Source organism: Capricornis sumatraensis, chromosome 9 (genome assembly GCF_032405125.1).
Source record: "Capricornis sumatraensis isolate serow.1 chromosome 9, serow.2, whole genome shotgun sequence".
In the NCBI taxonomy this organism is placed as follows: domain Eukaryota; kingdom Metazoa; phylum Chordata; class Mammalia; order Artiodactyla; family Bovidae; genus Capricornis; species Capricornis sumatraensis.
The window spans coordinates 38,160,058-38,183,465 of NC_091077.1; the positions used below are offsets into that span (position 1 = coordinate 38,160,058).

At 39.3% G+C, this 23,408-nt stretch overlaps 1 protein-coding gene across 1 annotated transcript in view; it reads right to left on the reverse strand.

Annotated features, from left to right (window-relative positions):
* Window positions 1-3,285: 3,285 nt before the first annotated feature.
* The window catches only part of UIMC1 (ubiquitin interaction motif containing 1), a 128,999-nt gene continuing 108,876 nt past the window's right edge, over window positions 3,286-23,408 (reverse strand). The window contains exons 11-15 of the mRNA XM_068980374.1: window positions 9,994-10,072; window positions 7,725-7,896; window positions 5,198-5,261; window positions 4,148-4,190; window positions 3,286-3,635 (exon numbers count right to left, since the gene is read on the reverse strand). Of these exons, the coding sequence (XP_068836475.1) occupies window positions 3,425-3,635; window positions 4,148-4,190; window positions 5,198-5,261; window positions 7,725-7,896; window positions 9,994-10,072 (569 nt within the window). The 3' untranslated portion in view covers window positions 3,286-3,424. The remainder of the gene's footprint in view (window positions 3,636-4,147; window positions 4,191-5,197; window positions 5,262-7,724; window positions 7,897-9,993; window positions 10,073-23,408) is intronic.

A 23,408-nucleotide genomic window follows, 5' to 3' on the forward strand; every position in this document is an offset into this window, starting at 1 on the left:
GGGTTAGGATTAGGGCAATGCATGTGAAGTACCTAGCTACAAAATGTGGAGAAACCCTTTGAAGTTCATACTAGTGTCAACTCTTACTTTACAGGAACTAAAGAGTGAGGGTCCCTCACCTTAGTCCCAGCCCTGATCCAGGAAGTACTGACAGGGGAGCTGGAAATGAGATAGGAAGGGAAGGAAGTCAACAGAGCATACATAATTAAGCTACTGCTGAGCTGAGAGCTCCTGAGGTTCAAGCCCTGAAGGAACGCTGGAAGACATGTAGAATGAACCTAAGTGAGGTGAGGAAGCTGGGAAATTTATCCTCCAAATTCCATTTTCACTGGTTGAGGGCTGCCTCAGAGGCCCTCACTTCCTGGCACTCCCAACTCTGCTGCACACTAGCCTAGAGAAGTGCTAAGGCAGAGAGTTGCAGGTCCTTGCAATAGGACCCTGTGGGTATGTAGTAGAATAATGAGTGCCCAGGGGAAATGGGCAAGGCACAGCCTCGGCTAGAGGGCTGTTATAAGGATGAAGTGAAATAACACAACCACCATCCCGAATAGAAAAGTTACCTTCTCCTTCCCCATTCATCACAATGCCTTGTGAAGTTCACGGAGTTTCCCAGCTCCTCGAGTTGGCAACACTAGCAGAACAGCTGCTTCCCATCTTTAAGAAGTAAAACAAAAACAAGAAACAAAACCCCAAAACCTGATGGCCTGAGGCAAGCTTGACATCTGAGTTTGCTGTGGAAGGCTAGTACTTGATGGAACTAAGGTCATCAAACTGTATCCTCTCACATCTGCACATCACCTCTCTGGCTTTTCCACCTCTCACCATGACACTGCTTAAGACATACAAAACTAGCAACACATTGAAATAACAACTACTGCCATTCACTCACCTTCTATGAGATAGATACTGTGCTTTTATATACATAATCTTACTCTTTAGAGCCCTGTAAGCTTTTCCCCAATTTACAGAAAAGGAAACTAGGTCTCATAGATGTTAACTTGTATCGGAAGCAGAGCTTCAGATTCAGTTCAATTCAGTTGCTCAGTCGTGTTTGACTCTTTGTGACCCCATGAACTGCAGCACGCCAGGCTTCCCTGTCCATCACCAACTCCCAGAGTCTACTCACTCATGTCCATTGAGTCAGTGATGGCATCCACCCATCTCATCTTGTTGTCCCCTTCTCCCACCTTCAATCTTTCCCAGCATCAGGGTCTTTTCAAATGAGTCATTTCTTTGCATCAGGTGGCCAAAGTTTCAAGCTGATGTCATATTCTTTCCACTGACTTTGTCTCTTCACTGTCTAAGGTCCCTCACACAGGACCACCAGTATTGGGAGAATAAGACAAATGAGCAAGCAGCCTTTACCAAAGATAGAGGTGGAGGGCCTAGGGAGATGGCTTGTTTTCTCCTGATTCCACATTAGTTAACAAATAAGCCTATCAGTAGTAGTCCCGCTGATCTACACCCTCCTCCAACAATTTGCCACTGATTCATGTTCTAGGGAGACTGCTCAACTATAAGTTAAATAATTCCCTTTCCAGAATCAGCCCTTTCCCTATTCTTATCTCCAGGCAGAGAGATAAACATACTACCCCATTTATAGAACTTTACCTCCAATAAACTGCCGTTTACTGAGAAAGAAAACTAGTGAAAGTTAAAGTGATGGGACATAACTGATAAACTACTTCTCATTAGAAGGAAAATGGGAAAATAATCAATACTAGGATTTTTGTTAGGACTGAAGAGGCAGAGCACTGTAGTCTCACTGCCAAGGACAAAAAGTGTTTTTTATTTTTTCACTCTAAGCCTGTTTCCTCATCCGAAAATTGGGGGCGGGGGGGGGGGGGGATAATACCTACCTTATAAGGTTGCTGTGAGGATTAAACAAAGGCACACACGTTGTCTAAACCATAGCAAATGCTCAAAAAATAACAGCAATTATGTGATGCTGGCCACAATGTCAGTGCCATCCAACACCATGACATGGAAGAAACAGAGTGAGCCTGCCATCCCGCCTTCTTCTAACTCTAAGAGCTTGTATGCAAAGGCAGCTAGGCAGGAAACAGTGCATTAAAAGCCTGTGCTGTGTCCAGCTATCTCTGAACTTCCCAGTTTAACATATACTTCACATTTGTTTTAAAATAAAGGAAGGACTTCCCTGGTGGTCCAGTGGCTAAGACTCTGAGCTCCCAATGCAGGGGGCCTGGGTTGATCCCCAGTCAGGGAACTAGATCCCATATGCTGCCAAGAGTCTGCATGTCAAACTAAAGATTCTGCATGCCACAACTAAGACCCAGTGCAAATAAATGAATTAAAATATTAAATTTTAAAAAATAAAGGAAAGGAAAATTTTGGACTTGGTAAATCAGAAGTCAGGAGAGTCTGAGTGGTATCCCATTTATCCTGCCCCAAGATCCTTTCCTGCTTGGTAGTCATCTCATATCAACTTCCACTAAGACATCAAATCAACTTGGGCCAATGCTAGTTTTCTCAACATCCTTGTTTGGTCATCTCCCTTAAGTAGTTGCTTCTGCCATTCAACATCCTCTCATCTTTGGAGTCTATCTGTACACTGAGGATGGACCACAGCTCTGTTCTTCACTGGAAGATCCTGAGCAACGAGGTTAAGAACATGCATTCTTCTACTGATGTACTGAAATAGAAGTTACTTCCTGTTGCTGCTATGACCTCTGATGGCAAGAGAAGCAATTTCAGCTTTAGCAGATGAATATGCAAGGCATCCCCACTGGTTAATCCAGAAAGAAAAAATAATTGTATAGAAATTAATAACTTGAGAGTTCATTTACAAATTCCTGGAAAGAATGACTGGACATATTTCTTCAAAGGTCCTGTGCTCTGGCTGAGAATTCTTAACTGGGTGAGGCAGCAAGATGAAGTGACAAGTCACTGAACAGTAAGGACAGGAGAACAGAAGTAGCATTCAATCCCTTGGCATCTTCCAGAATGATGTCAGAGAAGGTCAAAACAGTAAAACTGTACACTACACATTCAGTGAATATAGGCAGTATGTCAGAGACCAGTAATGGAATTCCAAAACATACAATTTATGAGTCTGAGAACTAGCTCCATAATTAAAACACCCCTCCCCAAGCACTGCAAAACAGAGACAAAAAGGAAACTCTCCATCTTATTGAAATAAGACTTCATACAAACATAGATAAATATACTTAAATTTTCTTTTTAACTATACTTGAATTCAAACAGACTGTTACAAAACAAAACACTACACACAGTTGTCTGTATAGCTCATAGAAAACATAAAAACCAGAATGCTGAGTAGATGCTGGTAGTAGAAACTGTAGGGACAAAACTTCCTTAACAATGAACTGCAGGCCACTAAGGCTTAATAAACATGGCAGACTTCTATTGCTAATGATTTCGTCAACCTTCGGACCCTAGAAATTCAGGATTTCCTCCTTCTTCCTCTGCCTGGTTTGGTTTGTGTCTGGCTACGTGGCTGGACAATAAGCTGCTTTTTAAAGTCCACTAAGCAATCTGTGGCTTCTGAAACAGAAACAAAAGACTTGATGGGAGACTCATTTGAATTGAGATGTGTAAGGGAATTCTGCATCGCTCTGCTGCAGCCTGCTTCTTCTAGCCCTGGTGAAGACACCCTAGAGAGGAGAAAAAAACATCAGAATTCACGATACACCTACTAATAAGCAATAAGTATGTGTCTCAGGGGTATTTACATATACTACTAGCTCATATAATCTTTGGAATAATTCAATCAGATAAGTACTGTCATTTCCCTTTCACAGATGAGGACACTGGGTAAATCATATACCCAAAGCCACACAGTCAGGCAGTGAGAAAATGAGGATTCAGACCCAAATTCCCAAACTGTTTGACTTCTAAGTCAAAAGATGAGGGCTGGGTGGGGATAGACAGGCAAAAAAGAGTATGACAGCTTTTTCTGTGCTTATATTAACACCAGAAATGAACGGAGGTAGTCATCCAATTCTTAGCCTAGACATATGAGGGTCACAGAGTTATATCAAGAATGGTCACACGCTCCACAGCTTTCTACTTCAAATGTTTGAATACCACATTATACACAGAATACAGGACCAGGCCTGTTTCTAAAACTGCTGACAGCCACACGTCAATGCACATCTCAACTCACCTGAAGGCTCCTGTTTCTGAAAACTTGGTCTTTATCTCTGTATCTGTGATAGGAGAGAAAAAGTAATAATCTTTTTAGTAGTGCTACAATCATAATACTTTTCACTGTTCATGTGCTTCCTATGTTCTGGGCACTGTTCTTCATCAGGCTTATCCAGGTGGCTCAGATCTCCAATCCCCAGACCAATGGAATGTGAGCATTAGCATCCAATAGGCTTAGCTGCAGAAGTACAGAGGTGAACACTTTTGAATGAATAACCACTGAATAAACCTGCTTCAAATCTGGACTTGAGGAACAACGAGTTGCCAAGGAATATATGCTACCTGCAGATCTATAATCTGCTGACCTAAAGGCAGCAGGCTATGGGGCTCAGAGAGGCAGCCTTTCTATAGTCATCAGAAGACACAACAGATTCACTTGGTGGGAATGAACTATTAGAACTAGATGGCAAGCAAATCTCATCAGACCTAAGCGAAAGCTCTTCTTTCATCTACGTCTAGTAAATTTTAACAAAAGCAACTATCAACAACAAGAACAATAATAATAGCAGCTAACATTTATCAAGAGCCTATTTACATCAGGGAATATATACGGAGCTTTACTAGATATAATCCTTTCAATCTATGAAGTTGGTATTACTAACTCTATGCAATGCTACAGACTCTCAGGAGAATAGATTGAGACACTAAGCTAAAGGTAACATGAATAATGCACAAAACATAAGGAGACAGTAATGTCTGGTTTTCAATGTAAAAGGTATTAAGGGCTTGTGCCATTGCCCTATGATGTGGAAATGTTTTTTCCCCAGTTCAACAGGCAGTAGAAAGCTCAAGCTTTATAAAAGCTGAAACAAAACACATGACAAACAAGACAGAGTATTTAATCTTCCTTAGGGAGAGATGATCTAGATCAAGTCTCAAAGGCCAGCTGACTGGGTCAAATGTACACCCTCATAACTCTAGTAAAAACTGTAGTAAAAGAGTTGGTAGTGGCTATGTTTACTGGAAGGCCTTAGGCAGAAGCTCAGAAAACTGGTCCTGAGGGCCTCACCTGCAGTCTTGTACTCAGACTGTTCCAAGAGACGGAGGAGACGGCCTTCATTTTGGCCTTTATCCTGTGTCAGAGAAAAAGTGATGAAAAGCTTACACAGAGAGTCTAAAATACAACTTCCCTAGCCTAGATCATAGATATCTCCAGGAGAGAAGAGGTGTGTGTGGAGACACAGCTGAATGGAAGTCTTTTGCTTTCTAATAAAGGAGGGTACACAATTTAAAAAAAAAAAAAAAAAAGGGCTTCCCTGCTGGCTAAGGTGGTAAAGAATCTGCCTGCAATGCAGAAGACCTGGGTTCAAACTCTGGGTCAGGAAGATCCCCTGGAGAAAGAAATGGTAACTCACACCAGTATTCTTGCCTGGAGAATTTCATGGACAGAGAAGCCTGGCAGGCTACAGTCCATGCTGTCTCAAAGAGTCCAACATGACTGAGTGACTTAATCACTTTTACACAGTAAAAAAGCAAACATGATTAATAGATACATCTTTATGCCAAGAATATATCCAGGAATGGATACCAGAGTCAAGGCAAATTATTCTCAGTTCAGTTTAGTTCAGTCACTCAGTTGTGTTCGACTCTTTGTGACCCCATGGACGGCAGCACGCCAGGCTTCCCTGTCCATCACCAACTCCTGGAACTTGCTCAAACTCATGTCCATTGAATTGGTGATGTCATCCAACCATCTCATCCTCTGTCAACCCCTTCTCCTGCCTTCAATCTTTCCCAGCATTAGGGTCTTTTCCAATGAGTCAGTTCTTCACATTAGGTAGCCAAAGTATTGGAGTTTCAGCTTCAGCATCAGTCCTTCCAATGAATATTCAGGACTGATTTCCTTTAGGATTGACTGGCTTGATCTCCTTGCAGTCAAGGGATTCTCAAGAGTCTTTTCCAACACCACAGTTCAAAAGCATCAATTCTTCAGCACTCAGCTTTCTTTACAGTCCAACTCTCACATCTATACATGACTACTGGAAAAATCACAGCTTTGACTAGATGGACCTTTGTCAGCAAAGTAATGTCTCTGCTTTTTAATATGCTGTCTAAGTCAATCATGGCTTTTCTTCCAAGGAGATTGCTCTTTACAGCATCGGACTTTACTTCCATCACCAGTAACATCCACAACTGAGCGTTGTTTTCGCTTTGGCTCTGTCTCTTCACTCTTTTTGGAGTTATTTCTCCACTCTTCTCCAGTAGCATGTGGGGTACCTACCGACCTGGGGATTGCATATTTCAGTGTCATATCTTTTTGCCTTTTCATACTGTTCATGGGGTTCTCATGGCAAGAATACTGAAGTGGTTTGCCATTCCCCTCTCCAGTGGACCACACTTTCTCAGAACTCTCCACCATGACCCATCCGTCTTGGGTGGCCCTACATGGCATGGCTCATAGTTTCATTGACACGGCTGTGGTCCATGTGATCAGTTTGATTAGTTTTCTGTGATTGTAGTTTATTCTATAGTAACATTTGACCTATGATAGCTTTGGAGAGACTTAAAACAGAAAATAACAAGTTTCAAGTTAGCTTTTAGAGACAGTGTTGCCAGAGAAAAAACTAGCTCTGTGGTATAAACACATACCCATAAGCCTCAATTCCAAATTACAACCTCAAAAATCACCCCATTCATACAGGGGTCCCTTTTTCCCTTCATGACGTATTATGGCTTCTCCATCTTGGTGTGCAATGATTGCTATGTCAGTAAGTCTAGAATATGGAGCTGCTGCTTTATCTTTAATTTCAAAGCCAAGACTTGCTCTTCCTGTTTTCTAATCACAAAGGCCAGAAAGCACATATTCCCAGTGACCAGGGCCAGATCCTATGACTTCTTAATAAGGCTAGGTACATGAGGTGTTCAGCAGAGTTGATCGTGATATGTTCCTGGCAGTGGGGATATTTCTAGAATATACTTTCTGGAAAGTCATTTGGCAATATGTTTCAAGAGATTTTAAAATGTTTAGATTCATTGTCCTAAGAGCTCCACTTCAGGAAATCTATTCTAAGGAAATAATACAAAGACTAATTAATCCTTTAAACATAGCGTTATAATACAAAAGAACTGGAAACAATCTGAATGTCCAATAATATGAGAATGGTTAATTGACTGTATGATACAAACATTAAGAGTAATTTCAGAAACAGTTTAAAAATATGCTTAGGAAGTTTGTTATGCTACAATGATAACTGTGTATGTACATATACAATTAATTTAAAATGCATAGGAAAAAAAAGACTGGAAAAAAAATAGGCCAAAATACTAAAAGATGTCATCTTTGAGTAACTAAATTATGGGTGATAATTCCCCCTGATTCTTCATACTTTTTTTTTAACTTCCTGTATTTTCTATATTAAGTGTATACTACTTGAGTATATATTACTCTTTAATTAAAAGAAAAAATAATTTTAAAAAGCACAAATCTAGTTTCAAGATAAACAGAAGAAAAGGAAAGAGGGAGGAAGGGGACAAAGAAAGCCCTGAACAGAAATGTGAAGAACTAGGTAACCTTTCCTAAAACACTCCATACATACCTTTAGGTTCCTCAGCCGCTGTGGACGCTTCCTCCCCGCAGCTGTGCATACTCTCTCACTCTCTTCATGCTCATCTCCTTGGTCGCCTCTTGCAAGCTGGAGACAGGACTCTACATGACACTGGTACTCTCTGAGTGGAACAAGGGATTTACAGAGGTAACATTTCTCATCCCTAGCCAATCAGAAAAAAATGGAGAAAAAGCTGTTAAAAAAAAAAAAAAGATTTGCTTTTGCCTCTATACTCCTAGATACATCTCAAATTGTGTTTTTACATCTTATTCTATGGAGGAGAAATGTCAACCAAAGCAGAATCGCTCAGCAGGATCATCAATAAAATGAACCCAATGCCAATCCAAAGGACTGAGTGATTAGTGGTTTTCCCTGGCTGTTTCTTTGTATCCTGCTGTTGCAGCAGTAGGATGATAATGAAATAAGCTCTTCTAACTAACTCAAACAATGCTGATTGCTCTCCAGACATAAAATATTCCATCAAACTCTTCTCAAATTAAGTGCAATAGTTTTTTCAAAGGGAAGTTAAAAATTTAGACAGAAAAGGGAACACCAAGAGCATTAAATCAAAAATGACATTTCTACCAGGGAGGGTGAACTTGTCTGATTAGTAAATTAAGTCTGTCTATATGCTGCCTTCCTCAATTCTACAGCTAGGAAGTTACTAAAACCATGTGGTTCTGCCAGAGGCTTTTGCATAACTTCATATATACAGCTATTTTTATCTTTTTATAACGTAGACTTTGTGTAAACAGAGGAAATTATGTCCTTGAGGTAAAGTTTATTGGGCATGAGTGAAAATGGAATCACTGGAGACAAAGGAAGAAAATGAACATTCATGATGTATTTTCTCTATGGTGAGAACTGGTGCATGGTCCTTTAAACACAATTTGTCAATTAATTCCTTGGCCAGGTTAGGAAGGCACTACTCTCCCCAATGTCCTATATAGCTAATAACTGTCAGAAGCCAGGTCTGCCTGACTCATAAGATCATCTTAGTTTTACAAAGCTAAAGAAAACCTTCCAAAACTTCTGGCTGTTGCCACTCAGTTACTACAGAAAGATTTAGACTGCCTTTAAGAAGTTTCTCTGAGAGGTCTTTAAAATAGGAGAAATAAGTCTCTCAAGTAATTAATCATCAGAGAGACTACAAGTGAAATTCTGCTTTATGAGAAAAGTTAGACTAGTGTACCTTTCAAGGTTTATCCATTAATGTAAAAAGCACTATTAATACCCTACTTACATGAGAGATGCAGCACTGTAAAAGCAGCATAAGTTTTTGAGTCAGGTAGACTTTGCCAGTTCTGGGCACATGATCATAACCAGTTACCTAATTTCTCTTCAGTTTCTATATCTATTTTTAAAAAAGAAAAAAATACTACCATATCAACAATTGTGATAGTTATGAAGTAAATAAAGCACTCAGCACAGTGGCTGGCACATAATATTAAAAGCTCAACAAAGAGGTATTACTGTTATTGCTGTCTCACACACATTCTATTAGATGCTGGGGATATAAACATGAATGAAGGCAAGTATCTGTCTTCAAATATTATAACTCACAGCCTAGCCAGGGAGACAGAAATGTCAAAAATCAAAGAAAAAAGATTAGTGCAACAGTGTGATGAATACAGTCCTAGAAGAATATCTGCATGATGGTAGGAGTCTAAAAAAAGGAAGTGGATCAGCTCTGCTCAATTGGATTAAGGACGGCAGCTATGAAATTTAGAGTCTAAGACAGGATCTGTGTTTCAAAGAAAAATGTTTCTAATTACTAACTGCTCTAATGTATTGATGGTGATATCTTTACTTTTAGGAGGTAGCACTTATACTTGACCTCCCCTTGCCTCTGCCTCCACTGGGAATGGATGTGCGTTCTTAGTCAAGCTGCAACCCACAACCCAAGAAAGTCTTCAATATTGCCCAACTTGTTGCAACTCAACTTCTGCACCATGACATTGCAAAATAGCTCACTACTTCCCCAAAGCACCAACACCAAAACGCAAATTCAAAGAAAACAGAAAGCTCAGAGCAATGTGGAAGTGGAGTAGGTGGCAGGGTCTTTTCAGAGTAGCAAAAAGGGACACAAGAGGCCACGAATACTGACATAAACTGAGAATACTAAAAGAAATTCAGGCGTTAAGCAAAGATTTGATTGCCTGGTCAGAGAAACCCAGAGTAAGAGAGGAACTGGTCTCTCATTCGGTCTAAGCAATGGTATGTTAAGCAAGAGCTCTGTAAACACAGTGCACCTACTTACTTGTCAATGTCTAGGGAAGTCTGAGCAGTTGTCACACTGTCACGTCTGTTCAAGGCCTCTCTTTGACTCCGAGTCAACACTTTCAACAAAAAAAGAAAGACAAGAAATAAAACAAACAAAAAAAAGAAGCAAATCTGTTAGCTGGCAGTAGACTGTAAATATAAAATGTATTGGAAGTAGAAAAGTTTAAAATTCTGTTCCAAATGGGAGAGGTGACTAGGAAACCTCTGCCTTTCTACTATAGAGAATATTACTTGCATAAATGGACTGAAACTGCCAGCAGCAAGGTATTTCCATATTTGCAATGAGATCTATTTTTCCTCTATTTGCCATTAGATCTAAAGATCTATTCCACACCAAGAAAAGTTTCTGTGTACTATCTCAATTTGTAGAACTCAGGGGAAGGATTTATACTTTCCCAGTGAAAATTCTGTCTGGTGTGATACATGCTCCAATAAGATGCTTTTTGATACATAGCAATGACAGCTACATCTGAGTGCCAACATTAGCTCCAATCTTTATAAAACACTGGAAAGGGTTCCATTTACCAGTGAGAAAAGCAGAGCTCAGAACAGTTGACACAATCAGTCTTTTCCACTACACTAGGACCACCTCCTCCTAATTCTAGTGAATACAATACCTGGGCTTTAGCCCAGGTGGTATACAAATTCTTTTCTCATACCAAAAGGTATGTTTACAAAAGCACATTCTCTTAAAGGGTTTTGGAAGTTAATTAACCAACTCTTTTTCAGTCTTCATTCCTTGCAGTTAACAAGAATTATGAACATCTCACTTTAAACCTTGCCTTTGTCCCTCTTGACACTTGAAATTCCCATGATAGAAGATTTAGAAAGGTTATCAGTTCACAAAGTAATTTAGGTTGTGGAAGCATTTACCTAAACCAGAGGTTAGCCAATTTTTTCTATACAGGACCAGACAGTAAGTAGTTTAGGTTTGGAAGGCCATATGGTCTCTGTCACAACTACTCAACTGGGCATGAGCGTTCCTATAGTAGGAAGGCAGCCACAGACAACATTATAATGGGGTGTGGTGTGTGTTAAGTAACTGCAGTCATGTCCGACTCTTTTGCAACCCTATGGACTATAGGCTTCCCATCAGGCTTCTCTGTCCATGGGATTCTCCAGGCAAGAATACTGGAGTGGGTTGCCATGTCCTTCTCCAGTGGATCTTCCCAACTCAGGATAGAACCCAGGTCTCTGGCATTGCAGTCAGATTCTTCACCATCTTAAAACTTTATTTACAAAAACAGATGTCTGACTGTATTTGGCTCTGGCTGGCCATTGTTTACCTACCCTTTTAGTCCAACCTACCACTCATAAAAATGCCTCTAAAAGTATTCCTGACAAGTGATTATACAGTCTCAACTGACTATGTCCAATTACTGAGGAGAACTCACTTCCTCCTAGAGAAACCCATTCTACTGCTACACAACATTTCTAGCTCAATCTGCATTTACGGGCTGTATGGATACGTTTACCCCCCTTTTCCACAAGTCAGTTCTTTGAACATGGAACAAGCTGCATTACTTGTAACCTTCAAAACAGGTATTATATCTAGTCATTAAGCCAATCTGTAATAAGACTTGGAATACAGATCCTTTTGAGGGCCTAAGGTAGCTCTAATCCTTTTAATGATCCTCCAGAGACTCATGGGCTGCCATCTATGGGGTCGCACAGAGTCCGACACGACTGAAGCGACTTAGCAGCAGCAGCAGCAGCAGCAACAGCAGCAGCAGCGACTGGTATTATTATTCTGTCCTATTTTAAAGGTACAAAAATAAACTCAAAGGAATTGACTTTGCCAAGCTATCACAACTAGGAAGAACAACCCAGGACACAGTCTAGATCTGTCTGATTCTTATACCCATGTTTTATCTTTCGCGTTAACCTCTACATATACCCCAATCTGTTAAATCTTCCATATGTGTGGCACCCCAAAACAGACCCAATATTCCAACAAGCAGTCTGACCAGTAAAGAGAACACAAGTACCACAAGCTACCTTATCTAGACTAATTCAGCCAAGCCTGTGACAATCCTGATATTCTACTGACTTAAACTGAACTTAAAGGCAATTAAGATATATCCCCCTTCCTCCCAAATCATCTTCAAAATGCTATCAAGAAGGTCTCCTAATTCTATATTTGGGTAACTAAATTGTTGGGTATTTTTCCCCTTCAACAGGGCTTTATATTTATCCCTGTTCTTTTCAGTTGCACACTGCAGTCTGTTGAGATCATCTGAAGTCTTGATTCTGTCATCTGATGTTATACTAGCTCTCTGTTCCAGCTCTGGTTCATCTGCATATATGACAAGCATGCTTTCTACATCTTCATCCAAGTCACTGGGGAAAAATGGTTGTAAATGATTAGGCCAAGGACACAGAAAACTGTGGCATGTTACCAGAGAAGCCTATCTTCTCCTACTCCAAATTTCCTTTAAATACTTAATCAAGCAAATATTTATTGAGAATCTTTAATATGTGAGTAATTTGGAGAGATAACAGGAAATTATGAGGCATGGTCCTTTCTCTTAAGAAGCACACAATTTACTAAGGGAGACAGCACAGACACTAAAATCACTGTAATACAATGTTAAAGAGATATGTAAAATAAAACATGATCATATACAGAAGCAACTATAATGTCTTGTCTCTGGGGAGGATGTCAGGGACACCAGGGGACTAGAATAGGCAGTAGGCATATTTTTCACTATATAGTTTTCTATACTACTAAATTAAAAATTTTAAAAAGTATGCATTTACCTGAAAAGAATGAAAACTGTAATTCAAAAATATATGTATCCCTATGGTCACTGCAGCATTATTTACAATAGCCAAGATATGGAAGCAATGTAAGTGTAACAGATGAATGGATAGAGAAGAGGTGATATGTGTGTCAATGGAATATTATTCAGACATTAAAAAAAAAAAAAGCCCTTGCCATTTGCAGCAACACGGATGGACCTAGAGAGTATTATGCTAAGTGACGTAAGTCAGACAGAGAAAGACAAGCACTACATGATCTCACCTATATGTAGAATCTAAAAAATAAAACAAACAAATATATCAAAACAGAAACTGAGTCACAGAAACAAAGAACAAATAGGGAGTTGCCAGGGGTGGGCAGCAGGGGGCAGGGGGGCATGGACAGGAATTAGGTGAGGGAGATTAAGAAGTACAAACTTCCAGTTAGAAAATTTAAAAAAAAATTTTTTTTTTAATTTCTCCCTTTTCTCTTCAAAGGGAGAAAAAGAGACCAGCTTATAGTGAGGACTTAGGCACAAATTAGACTAGATAATCTAAGTTCCCTCCAACTAAGAGATTTTATAAGTAAAAATAAAGTACTGCAGGAGAAAAACATCCTGGACATAGTTGTACAACCACCTACAAAACCCACCTCCTATTCTATCAGCTAACCCACATTTCTCCAACTTATGTACAAGGACTCTGAGAGATTTTATCAAGTGCCTTGCTGAAGTCAATTCTTAAAAGATTGGCATTTCAGACTACATAAACCTTTAAGTGTTTGCCACCTCCTCTCTATTTGTCTCCCATCTTAACTATCAAGTATTTTTCCAAAAGAAATACTTAGAAACCACTTCACAAACAGGGCTGGGAAAGAAATTAAGTGTTTACAGAACTTTATATTAATATTAATATGAAGGTGAAGGTGTTAAGTCACTCAGTCGTGTTCGACTCTTTGCAAACCCATGGACTGTAATCCGCCAGGCTCCTCTGTCCATGGAATTCTTCAGGAAAGAACACTGGAGTGGGTTGCCATTCCCTTCTCCAGGGGATTTTCCCAAGGCAGGGATTGAACTGAAGTTTCCTGCATTGTAGGCATATTCTTTACTGCATAAGCCACCAGGGAAGCTCTCTGTATATTAATTCATACCTGTGTAAATAGCACGTTTCTGTTATTTGTCAGTCATTTTTCTACGTCACAAGAACTTCAGAATCCAGAGATTCCAGATTTTGATTTGATCTCTTTACCATCCCCAACACAGTTTAGCAAAGATTAGATGTTAATAAATATTTGTCAGTTTAAGTCACAGCAAGGGATTCATGGGGAAAAAGGACTCTTATTTTATGAGAACCTTTTCTGTCAGTCAGTTCAGTCGCTCAGTCATGTCTGACTCTTTGCAACCCCATGAATCACACCACGCCAGGCCTCCCTGTCCATCACCATCTCCCGGAGTTCACTCAGACTCACGTCCATTGAGTCCGTGATGCCATCCAGCCATCTCATCCTCGGTCATCCCCTTCTCCTCCTGCCCCCAATCCCTCCCAGCATCAGTCTTTTCCAATGAGTCAACTCTTCGCATGAGGTGGCTAAAGTACTGGAGCTTCAGCTTTAGCATCATTCCTTCCAAAGAAACCCCAGGGTTGATCTCCTTCAGAATGGACTGGTTGGATCTCCTTGCAGTCCAAGGGACTCTCAAGAGTCTTCTCCAACACCACAGTTCAAAAGCATCAATTGTTTGGTGCTCAGCCTTCTTCACAGTCCAACTCTCACATCCATACATGACCACACGAGAAACCATAGCCTTGACTAGATGGACCTTAGTCGGCAAAGTAATGTCTCTGCTTTTGAATATACTATCTAGGTTGGTCATAACTTTTCTTCCAAGGAGTAAGCGTCTTTTAATTTCACGGCTTTAGTCACCATCTACAGTGATTTTGGAGCCCAAAAAAATAAAGTCTGACACTGTTTCCACTGTTTCCCCATCTATTTCCCATGAAGTGATGGGACCAGATGCCATGATCTTAGTTTTCTGAATGTTGAGCTTTAAGTCAACTTTTTCACTCTCCTCTTTCACTTTCATCAAGAGGCTTTTTAGTTCCTCTTCACTTTCTGCCATAAGGATGGTGTCATCTGCATATCTGAGGTTATTGATATTTCTCCTGGCAATCTTGATTCCAGCTTGTGTTTCTTCCAGCCCAGCATTTCTCATGATGTACTCTGCATAGAAGTTAAATAAGCACGGTGACAATATACAGCCTTGACGTACTCCTTTTCCTATTTGGAACCAGTCTGTTGTTCCATGTCCAGTTCTAACTGTTGCTTCCTGACCTGCATACAGATTTCTCAAGAGGCAGGTTAGGTGGTCTGGTATTCCCATCTCTTGAAGAATTTTCCACAGTTTATTGTGATCCACACAGTCTAAGGCTTTGGCATAGTGATAGATTCCTCCCGCAGCTGGGAGGAAACTTTTCTGTACCAGGGACTTAATAAACATAATTGTTAATCTTTACAACAGTCCTGCAAGGCACATATCACTATTTGTATTTTATATATTATGAAATAAACTGACCAAGATCACAAAGCTAAAACAACAAAAAAAGAAACATGGCACCAAGAATAAAATATGAGTCTCACTTTAAAGAAATATATGTTCTTCTCTAATAGCAGGCTGCCTCTCCTGGGAAATAAGACGGCAAAGGATGGGAAGACAAATATGATAAATGGGCAGGTGGAAAAGAGATTTGGCAGATGGCTGAGAGTTATATGCTAATTCTATATTAAATGTTATGATCAGAGAAGACTTGGTCTGGGCCTTGCAGCTACATTTTTCCTTTGAAAACTACCACCCCTACAAAGGATCAGAAAGGTGGTAAGTTGCTCTAAAAGAGTCTCCTACTCTGGTTTATGAGTGCTGCGAGAGCCATTTCAACTAGCTGCAGGATGAGAATTCAATATGAAACTTAAATCCAAAAACTCAGTTGCTGGTGACAACAGCCAAAGATTTCAAAAGGGAACAATGGAGTCTGAGGACAACTCCAGGAGAACAACTACCTAGGCAAGGTAAGCAAAACAGAAAGGAAGAATATCACTGAGAGCTGAGAGAGCCATTCATCACCCTACAGCCATTAACTCAGGTCTTTATAAACTACTGGATGGAAAACACCCTAGGAATCTGTACTTGGGACTTGACTTGGCACTGTCAAGATACAAAGAAGCAGTGACACACAATGGAATAACGTGCATCAACTTTATAGTTAGATTACAAATCCATCCCCAAGTTGGGACTCTACTAGTTGTGTTGCTTTCCATAAGTTACCTACGCTCTCCGAGTATCATTTGACTTACCCACAAAATGACATGATAATAAGCATCTATCTCCTTGGGTTTTGGTAAGGCTCACATCAAATAATCCAAATAAGTTTAAGAGTGTTTGTGCACAGAAAGCACTCAGGGTAACATTCAGTCCAGTTCAGTCGCTCAGTCGTGTCCAACTCTGCGACCCCATGAATTGCAGCTCGCCAGGCCTCCCTGTCCATCACCATCTCCCGGAGTTCACTCAAACTCATGTCCATCAAGTTGGTGATGCCATCCAGCCATCTCATCCTCCATCATCCCCTTCTCCTGCCCCCAATCCCTCCCAGCATCAAAGTCTTTTCCAATGAGTCAACTCTTCCCATGAGGTGGCCAAAGTACTAGAGTTTCAGCTTTAGCATCATTCCTTCCAAAGAAATCCCAGGGCTGATCTCCTTCAGAATGGCCTGGTTGGATCTCCCTGCAGTCCAAGGGACCCTCAAGAGTCTTCTCCAACACCACAGTTCAAAAGCATCAATTCTTTGGTGCTCAGCTTTCTTCACAGTCCAACTCTCACATCCATACATGACCACAGGAAAAACCATAGCCTTGACTAGACGGACCTTAGTCGGCAAAGTAATGTCTCTGCTTTTGAATATACTATCTAGGTTGGTCATAAGTTTTCTTCCAAGGAGTAAGCGTCTTTTAATTTCTACTGTACTGCCTCGCAAAACCCAATTCTGGTTAATTCTAATTCACCACTTATTATGTGTCACTACCTAAGCAGCACAACTGTGCTGACTATGTTCATGTTATATTTAAGACCCAAACCCTCAAGCAGCACCTCAGTGTGGCCTAGCAATCCTAGTATGTGTCCATATTCCATATTCTATTGTCAGAAATTATTTCACAACTTCTATGCTATCCTCAAACTTTCAATATTCATCCTGACTCTGCTGTCACTATTCTGTTTCAATGTTGTTGTCATTGTTGTTCAATAGATATGTTATGTCCAACTCTTTGCAACCCCATGGACTACAGTATGCCAGGCTTCCCTGTCCTTCACTGTCTCCCAGAGTTTGCTCAACTTCATGTCCATTGAGTAGCTGATGCTAACCATCTCATCATCTGCTACCCTCTTCTCCTTTTGCCTTCAATCTTTCCCAGCATCAGGGTCTTTTCCAGTGGGTTGGTTCTTCACATCAGCTGGCCAAAGTATTAGAGTTTCAGCTTCAGCATCAGCCCTTCCAGTGAATATTCAGGATTGATTTCCTTTAAGATTGACTGGTTGGATCTCCTTGCAGTCCAAGAGACTCTCAAGAGTCTTCTCCAGCAATTACATACATATGAAACAATTATATTTGTTTCAACATAACACCTTTATTGGGATAAAACTACATAGTATATTCTGAGTATATTCACAGAGTTGTATAATTATCATCACTACCTATTTTAACATTTTCATTAACTAAAAAAGAAACTAGTACCCATTAGCAGCCATTCTCCTTTTCCCCCAAACTCCCAGCCCTAGGCAACCACTAATTTGCTTTCTGTCTCTATGGACTTGCCTATTCTGGGCATGTCTGATAAATGGAATCATACAATATGTGGGCTTTTGTGACTGACTTCTTTCACTTAACATATGTTTTCAAGGTTTATCCATATTGTGGCATATGATAGTACTTCATTCCTTTTTCCCCACAGCAGTTGCACCATTTTACATTCCCAACAGTGTTCTGGAGTTCCAATTTCTCTGTATTTTTACCAACATTTGCTATTTTCATTTTTTAAAATAGCCATTCTAGTGAAGATGAAGTGGTATCTCATGGTTTTGACTCACACTTTTCAAGTGTTTGCTAGCCATTTGTATATATTCTTAGGAGAAAATGTCTTTTAATTGAGTCCTTTTTGATGTTAAGTGGTAAGAATTCCATATATATTCTGAAATCTAGACTCTTTATCAGATATATGATTCACAAATATTTTCTCCCATTCTTTAAATTTCCTTTTCACTTTCTTGATAGTGTTCTTTGATGCAAAATAATTTAAATTGTGATAATTTAATCTATTTTTCTTTTGTTGCTTGTGCTTTTGCATATCTAAAAATCCGCTGCCAAAATCTAAGATCATGAAATTTACCCTTAAGAGAGTTTTATAATTTCAGCCCTTACATTTAGGTCTTCAATCCATATTTTGTAGATGGTGTGAGGCAGGGGTTCAACTTCTTTTTTCACATGCAGATATTAAGTTGTCCCAGTGCCATTTCTTTTTTTTAAATTTTGTATTGAAGTATAGCTGATTAACAATGTTGTGACAGTTTCAGGTGGACACCAAAGGGATTCAGTCATATAGGTCTTTGCTGGTTATCCATTTTAAATATAGCAATGTGTACCCATCTATCCCAAACTCCTTAACTATCCCAGATAGTTGGTGAGTCTATCTTGTAAATAAGTTATTTGTATCATGTCTTTTTAGACTCTGCATATATAAGATGTCATATGATGTTTCCACTTCCTTGTCTGACTTCATTCAGAATAACAATCTTTAGGTCCATCCATGTTGCTGCAAATGACATTGTTTCTTTTTGATGGCTGAGTAATATTCCATTGTATCTATGTACTACATCTTCTTTATTCAAATATTCCTCTGTCAATGCTCATTTAGCTTGTTTCCATGTCTTGGCTTACAGAACAGTGCTGCAAGGAACACTGCAGAGTGCATGTATCCTTTCAGACCATGCTTTTCTCCAAATATAGACCCACAAGTGGGACTGCAGGGTCATATGGTAGCTCTATTTTCAGTTTTTTAAGGAATCTCCATATTGTTCTCCATAGTGGCTATATCAATTTGCTTTCCTACAGTGCAGGGGGACGGGATAGTTAGGGAGTTTGGGATGGATGGGTACACATTGATGTATTTTAAATGGATAACCAGCAAGGACCTACTGTATAGTATAGGTAACTGCTCAATGTCATGTAGCAGCCTGGATAGGAGGGGAATTTGGGGGAGAATGGATACATGTATATGTATGACTGAATCCCTTTGGTGCACACCTGAAACTGTCACTTCTCTCTAAACCCTCTCCAGCATTTGTTTGTGGAATTTTTGATGATAGTCATTTTGACTGGTATAAGGTGGTATCTCATTGTAGTTTACTTCCCTGGTGGCTGAGACGGTAAAGCATCTGTCTACAATGCTGGAGACCTGGGTTCAATCCCTGGGTTGGGAAGATCCTCTAGAGAAGGAAATGGCAACCCCCTCCAGTATTCTTGCCTGGATAATTCCATGGACAGAGGAGCCTGGTAGGCTACAGTCCATGGAGTCGCTAAGAGTCGGACACGACTGAGTGACTTCACTTCAATAATTAGTAATGCTAAATATCTTTTCATGTGTCTCTTGGCCAGCCTGGTCTTCTTTGGAAAAATGTCTATTTAGGTCTTCTGCCTATTTTTTGATTGGGTTGTTTGTTTTGATGATGTTCAGCTTCATGAATTGTGTGTAGACTTGAGACTAACCCCTTGTCAGTCACATCATTTGCAAATATTTTCTCCCAGTCTGTGAGTTGGCTTTTTATTTTATCATTTCCTCTGCTGCACAAAAGCTTTTGAGTTCAAGGAGATCCCGTTTGTTTATTTTTATTTCCACTATTCTGGGAGCTGGATCAAACAAGATACTGCTGTGATGTATGTCAGCCAGTGTTTTGCCTATGTTTTCCTCTAGGACTTTTATAGTGTCCAGTTTCACATTTAGGTCTCTAATTCATTTGAGCTTACATTCACTTGAGCTTAATTTATCCTGTGTATGGCAGCACCATTTCTTGAAAAGACTTTTTCTTCCATTGAATTGGCTAAGTAGGCTTAGCCAAAAACCTAAGTCAAAGCTGCCTTCATTCATCCTGGCCCTCAGTCACAAAGTTTGACTGATTCTCTCACCAAGAGATTCTCAAATCTGTCTGTTCCCATGACACTGCTTCATTACTTGTCTTCTTATCTCTATTCTCAATTCCTCTAGTCTGTCTTTCAGAAATACTATTCCAAGAATAATTTAGGCCCAGGATTGCCAGTTGGCAGTACCCAGGAAGCCCTTTCCGAACCCAAGAATGCCACAATCTCCACACTTGAACAGAACTCTATGTGCATGTATCACAGCGTTTTCCACACAACATTCTAATTATTGCTTTACCTATTTATTTCCCCCAGTCAACTCTCAATCACTTCAGTATTCCATATTCTTGGCATAAAATTGACATAAGATATAAATGTATATTTAATGAATCAATTAGTTTCTTATTCTCAAGTTCAGTGGAATCTTTTCTTGGCTTTAAAAACAATAGAATATTTCTGTAACTTAGATGAAAATGTCTCTAGAGTTTGATGTGAAATACTCTTGAAATAAAAAGACCCTATCTGCCTCATTCCATTCAATAAGCAAATTCACGTTCTCTCAGGTACTAGGCTTAATAATCTTATTCTACTAGTGATAGTTCCTAACTAAAAAATCCTAATGACTATGTTGATACTTCCTAAATAAAGCAAAACTAAAAAAAAAAAAGGCAGGCATCACTGGGTACAAGGAACAAATGAACAAATAAAGGCTCAGAGGCTTTAATTTGGCAAATACCTGGATATGATTCCAAGTCTGTTAAGAGTCCAAAGCCAGCACCACAATACCAAACTGCCCTCTTTGTTGTGGAGAAGGCACACAGGCATTCTGTCCCTACTAAAGTTGTAGCAATTTTCATTTAAGTTTAAGAGATAAGCTTGCCTTTCTCAAAAAAGTACACTTGAATGTTGAGCAAATGACCTTAATCTTCAGCGCTGCTGTAGTTGACCCCTGCATGGTTTCTTCAACATTTTTCCATATAAGACAAAAATACTCATATAAAAATATGCTTGGCAGTGCCCCCACCACCCTGAGACTTAAAGGAAAGAATTAAATCTCAGAACAGAATTAATTCTGTGTCTTAAACCACACAATTCCTACTTAGGATATGGAAATAAAGGGTCTACACCATTATATTTTTATGAATAAAATTCTTCAACCTATGAGGTATTAAATAATTTTGAGGTCTTAGAAAAGCAATCACTTGTGTTGTCCCTACTAGTATATGTGTATATTTATAGGACAATCTTTTTTTTTAATAGTTGGCATTTTTATTTAAGCAATTTGACAATATGTAAAGATTCTGCCTGCAATACAGGAGACCTAGGTTCAATCCCTGGGTGAGGAAGATACCCTGGAGAAAAGAATGGCTACCCACTCCAGTATTCATGCCTGGAGAATTCCATGGACAGAGGAGCCTGGCGTACTCCAGTCCATAGGGTCGCAAAGAATCAGACATGACTGAGCCACTAACACTTTAACTTTCATAAGGAATTTAAACATAATTCACATGTTCTGATCCATGAATTAAAATGTGGGAATCTACTCTGAGGAAATCACTTGAATTTAGACAAAATCATAAGACAAAGATATTCTAACAAAGCATTTTTATAACAATGAAAAATTTAAACAACTCAGTGTTCAAATACAGAATGAAACACTATGCAGAAAATTTAAAATAAAGACTGAAAGGAAATAAGCCAAAATATTAACTGTAATTGCAGCAAGGAGATTAGAGGATGATTAGTTTTGGATGATTATCCTTCTATGTTGCCAATTTTTTTTAATGAGCATATATTCCTTTTATAATTTAAAAAATTATTTAAATATTGAGAGATACCCTTAATGAAATAATGGATCTGGGCAATGATCATCAATGACTCTTAGTTGAATACACTTTCAAATGGATGGATTAGGCTGATCCCACGAATCAATCTTAATATTATAAAAGAAAGATAACCAGACAGTATGTATCTGTTATAATGATACAATGATATAATACACCACCTATGAAATACTCTTGTTAAAAAAAAAAAAATCTAGGGACTTTCCTGGTGGTCCAGTGGTTAAGAATCCACCTTGCAATGAAGGGGACACCTGTTGGATCCCTGGTCGAGGAACTAAGATTTGACGTGTCTTGGAGCAAGTAAGCCCCAGGCCCAACTACTGGGCCTAAGCACCACAACTAGAGAGTCTCAGAATTGCAATGAAAGATCCCACATGACGCAATGTGCTGCAACTACTGTAGCCCATGTGCTTAGAGCCTGTGCTTCACAACAAGAGAAGCCACTAACACTGCAAAAGAATGAAGGCCCTGCTCACAGCCAACTAGAGAAAGTCTGCACGCAGCAATGAAGAGTGAGGCCGACAACAACAAAAAATTTTTTTAAATCTAAATGGAATCTGATCAAGCCTCAAATCAAAATAGAAGCTTCCAGAAAATATAGTTCAGAACAGAAGACCATGTTAAAGATGACAATAAGCACACAATCAGCAAAATTTAGGAGGGAAATTCTGAAAGACAAAAAGCCAGTCTCTTTAACAAACTATAAAGAAAACAAAGAGAAGAGGATACAGAGACTAAAAGAAAACTGAAAGACACTGGGACTTCTCCAGTGGTTCAGCAGCTAGGACTCGGTGCTCTCAATGCAAGACCCAGGTTGATCCCTGGTCAGGAATCCCATATGGTGCAGCTAAAGATCCCACATGCCATAACTAAGACCTAGCACAGCCAAATGAATTAATAATAATAAAAAGGAAAGAAAGAAACTTGCAAGACATCAACCAAATGTAATACATGAACCTTGTTTGGACCCTGATTTGAACAAACCATTAAAAAAATATTATGATAAGACTGAGGAAAGGGAGATGTTGATGACTGGTATGAAAATGGTACTGTGGCTGTATTTTTTTTAAAAATAGTCTTTGCCTTTTAGTATTACAATATTTATAGATAATCTGAAAATTGCTTCAAAAAATCTAGTGGGAGGTAGATGGGAGGAATGTTATATATAAAAAAAGACTGGTCATATGTTGATAACTGTTGAAGCTAGAAAATGGGTTCATAGGAATTCATTATACTGCTAAACAATAAAAATTTTTTAATGGTCTCAAAATAAACCTGCTGTTCAAACCTAATTACCGGCATACATTGGAGATATTGCGGGTTCAGTTCTAGACAAGTGCAAAGCAGCAAACACTGCAATAAAGCAAGTTGCACATGATTTTCTGGTTTCCCAATGCACAAGAAAATTATATCTATACTATAATCTTTTTTAATTTTTAAAAATAATTTTATTTTTGGCTGTGCTGGGTCTTGGTTACTGTGCAGGCTTTTCTCTAGTTACAGAGTTCGATCAGGGATTGAACCCATGTCTCCTGCACTGGCAGGTGAATTCTTTACCACTGAGCCACCAACGAAGCACCTTCGTTTTTTAACTTTTATTGGAATATAGTTGATTTACAATGTTGTGTTA